This window comes from Elephantulus edwardii, unplaced genomic scaffold, assembly GCF_000299155.1.
Source record: "Elephantulus edwardii isolate Elephantulus edwardi_28Jun2011 unplaced genomic scaffold, EleEdw1.0 scaffold00118, whole genome shotgun sequence".
Taxonomy (NCBI): domain Eukaryota; kingdom Metazoa; phylum Chordata; class Mammalia; order Macroscelidea; family Macroscelididae; genus Elephantulus; species Elephantulus edwardii.
Window position 1 is genome coordinate 720,350 of NW_006399868.1, and position 2,097 is coordinate 722,446.

At 50.5% G+C, this 2,097-nt stretch overlaps 1 protein-coding gene across 1 annotated transcript in view; it reads right to left on the reverse strand.

Moving 5' to 3' along the window:
* The window catches only part of LOC102852661 (U2 small nuclear ribonucleoprotein auxiliary factor 35 kDa subunit-related protein 2-like), a 149,573-nt gene extending 148,112 nt beyond the window's left edge, over positions 1–1,461 (reverse strand). Inside the window, exons 1-2 of the mRNA XM_006892752.1 lie at positions 1,428–1,461; positions 18–1,291 (exon numbers count right to left, since the gene is read on the reverse strand). Of these exons, the coding sequence (XP_006892814.1) occupies positions 18–1,291; positions 1,428–1,461 (1,308 nt within the window). The remainder of the gene's footprint in view (positions 1–17; positions 1,292–1,427) is intronic.
* Positions 1,462–2,097: the final 636 nt, after the last annotated feature.

Consider the following 2,097-nt stretch of genomic DNA (forward strand, 5'->3'; position numbering starts at 1 on the left):
TCACGACTCCGGCTCACATGCTTGTGGGACTTGTCGTGGTGGCTGCTCCTGCGCTTCCGGCCGGGTTCACCGTTCCTTTTGGAGGAGTGGTCCGAGCTGGGGCTGCGCCTCCTCCTTGACCTGCCGTGGTGCCTCTCCCTCCTGTCTGCGTTCTTCCCGAAGGATGAGCTAGTCCGATCTGGTGACAGGTACATGTCCCTGTCGGCTTCCCAAAACTCATTGTTGGGGTTTCTGAACACGTGAAGAAAGTTGCAGTGTTTTCCTCTCGGACACTGCTGGCTTTCAAACAAACCACAGATTGCCATTTGCCACCGGGTCACTGGGCAGAATTCACACTGCAGCTGCCGTCCTGCGTACCAACGCCCATTAAACAGGGAAAGGGCCGCTTGACAGTCTTCTTCCGATTGATACTGGACATACACGTTGCCCCGAAGATGAGGTTCAAAGTTGCAGCTGACCTTGAACTGCACCACTCGGCCCACGTTCTTGAACTCAGGCAGCACGTCGTCATAGAACTCGAGGAACTGCTGGTAGGTCTCCTCCTCGCTGTACTCCAGGCTGGCGTCAGGATCGTAGTCATCCATCCTGCACTGCTCCATCCCAAACGTTGTAAACATGCTTCTTATCAGAAGGGTGGGGCTCGATGCTGGGAAATTGTGTTTCCGTGAACACCTATCTCCAAATCTGCACGCTCCTGTTTTACTGTAGAATGAACAGTAAGCTTGGTCTTTCTCCATTATTCTTACGTCCAAAGGTGGCTCTGGATTTTGCCATGTGGCACCATTTTCCAACTCATTTTCAGCCCGGTCCAACATCTTCTGCACAGCTTCCCCTCTCTCTGTCTTCTCCTGAAGTCTCTGTTCCTCCTCTTCTTGCTCCTTCCTCTGCTGTTCTTCCCATTCTTCCTTCAACTTCCTTGCTAGCTCTTCCTGCCGCTTCCTGGCTGCCTCTTCCTTCTCTTTCTTTATTCGGAATTCCTCTTGTGCCTTTTGCTCTCTCTGCAACCACTCCTCATGCAACTTTTTCCTCTCCGCCTCCAACAGCTTCTCTTCTTCCAGTTGGCATTCTTCAAGAAAAGCATCTTCCTCCTCTTCTGCCTGTGAGAGTCCCGAGTCTCTCAATCGAGCGAGCTCCTGCCGGCGCTTCTTCCGTTTCTCCTTCTTCAGGGCAGCCCGGTACTGTCGGTGGCTCTGTCTCTCCGGGAAAAGCATCTTCTCCGGAGACGCCAGTTTACGGAGAGTGCTCCGCCCTCGAAAAGGAGAGCCGGAAAAGGCAGGGATTAAGGCTAAATCTGCATGCGCAACCAGAGTCAATGAGCCGGGACAAACCAAAGGCACGGGAGTCGGGGGGGGGGGGGGTGGGGGGGTGGTGGTGGGGGTGAGGCTTTCCGCCGGTTGGCCGTGACTTCTAGTCCGCGCACATGTTACCGTCGCGCAGAGGCCTCTGGTACCGTGAATCCATCCTGGGAGTCATCTGCTCAGCGCTTCTGGTGTTTTGTTACAGTCTTCCAACGCCACGACAGATTGACATGACAGCTCTCCCCCCCTTTACCCAGCCCTTTGCGAAGCCCTTTCCCACGCGAGTTCTGCTGAGTTTTTAAAACCAATCAAGAGTGTCACAATTTTCTCCTGCAGAGAGGCTGGTAGGTTAGAACCACTAGACTTGCAGTTAATAACTGAGTTTTTAACGCTGCTCCACCAGGGATCCTGTTGGCCAAAAGACCCTTTAGAAGGAGGACAATAAATCCTTTGTACCTTTTACCCAATGCTTGTGTGAGAAATTTCTTCTATCAGATCACTTGAAGGGATGCTACATTTTTCATGAATTTTGAGATATCCTTGTTAAATCAGCATGAAATTAAGCAGGATGGGAATATTTTCACAGCAGAGAATGGCAAATATTATTTACCAAGGCTTCACTTCCATCTGCTCTTTGAACACACACCAGCCATAACCATGACTCAGGGTTGGTGTTCTTTCTTTCTTTCTTCCTTCCTTCCTTCTCTCTCTCTCTTTCCTTTCTTTCTTTCTTTCTTTCTTTCTTTCTTTCTTTCTTTCTTTCTTTCTTTCTTTCTTTCTTTCTTTCTTTCTTTCTTTC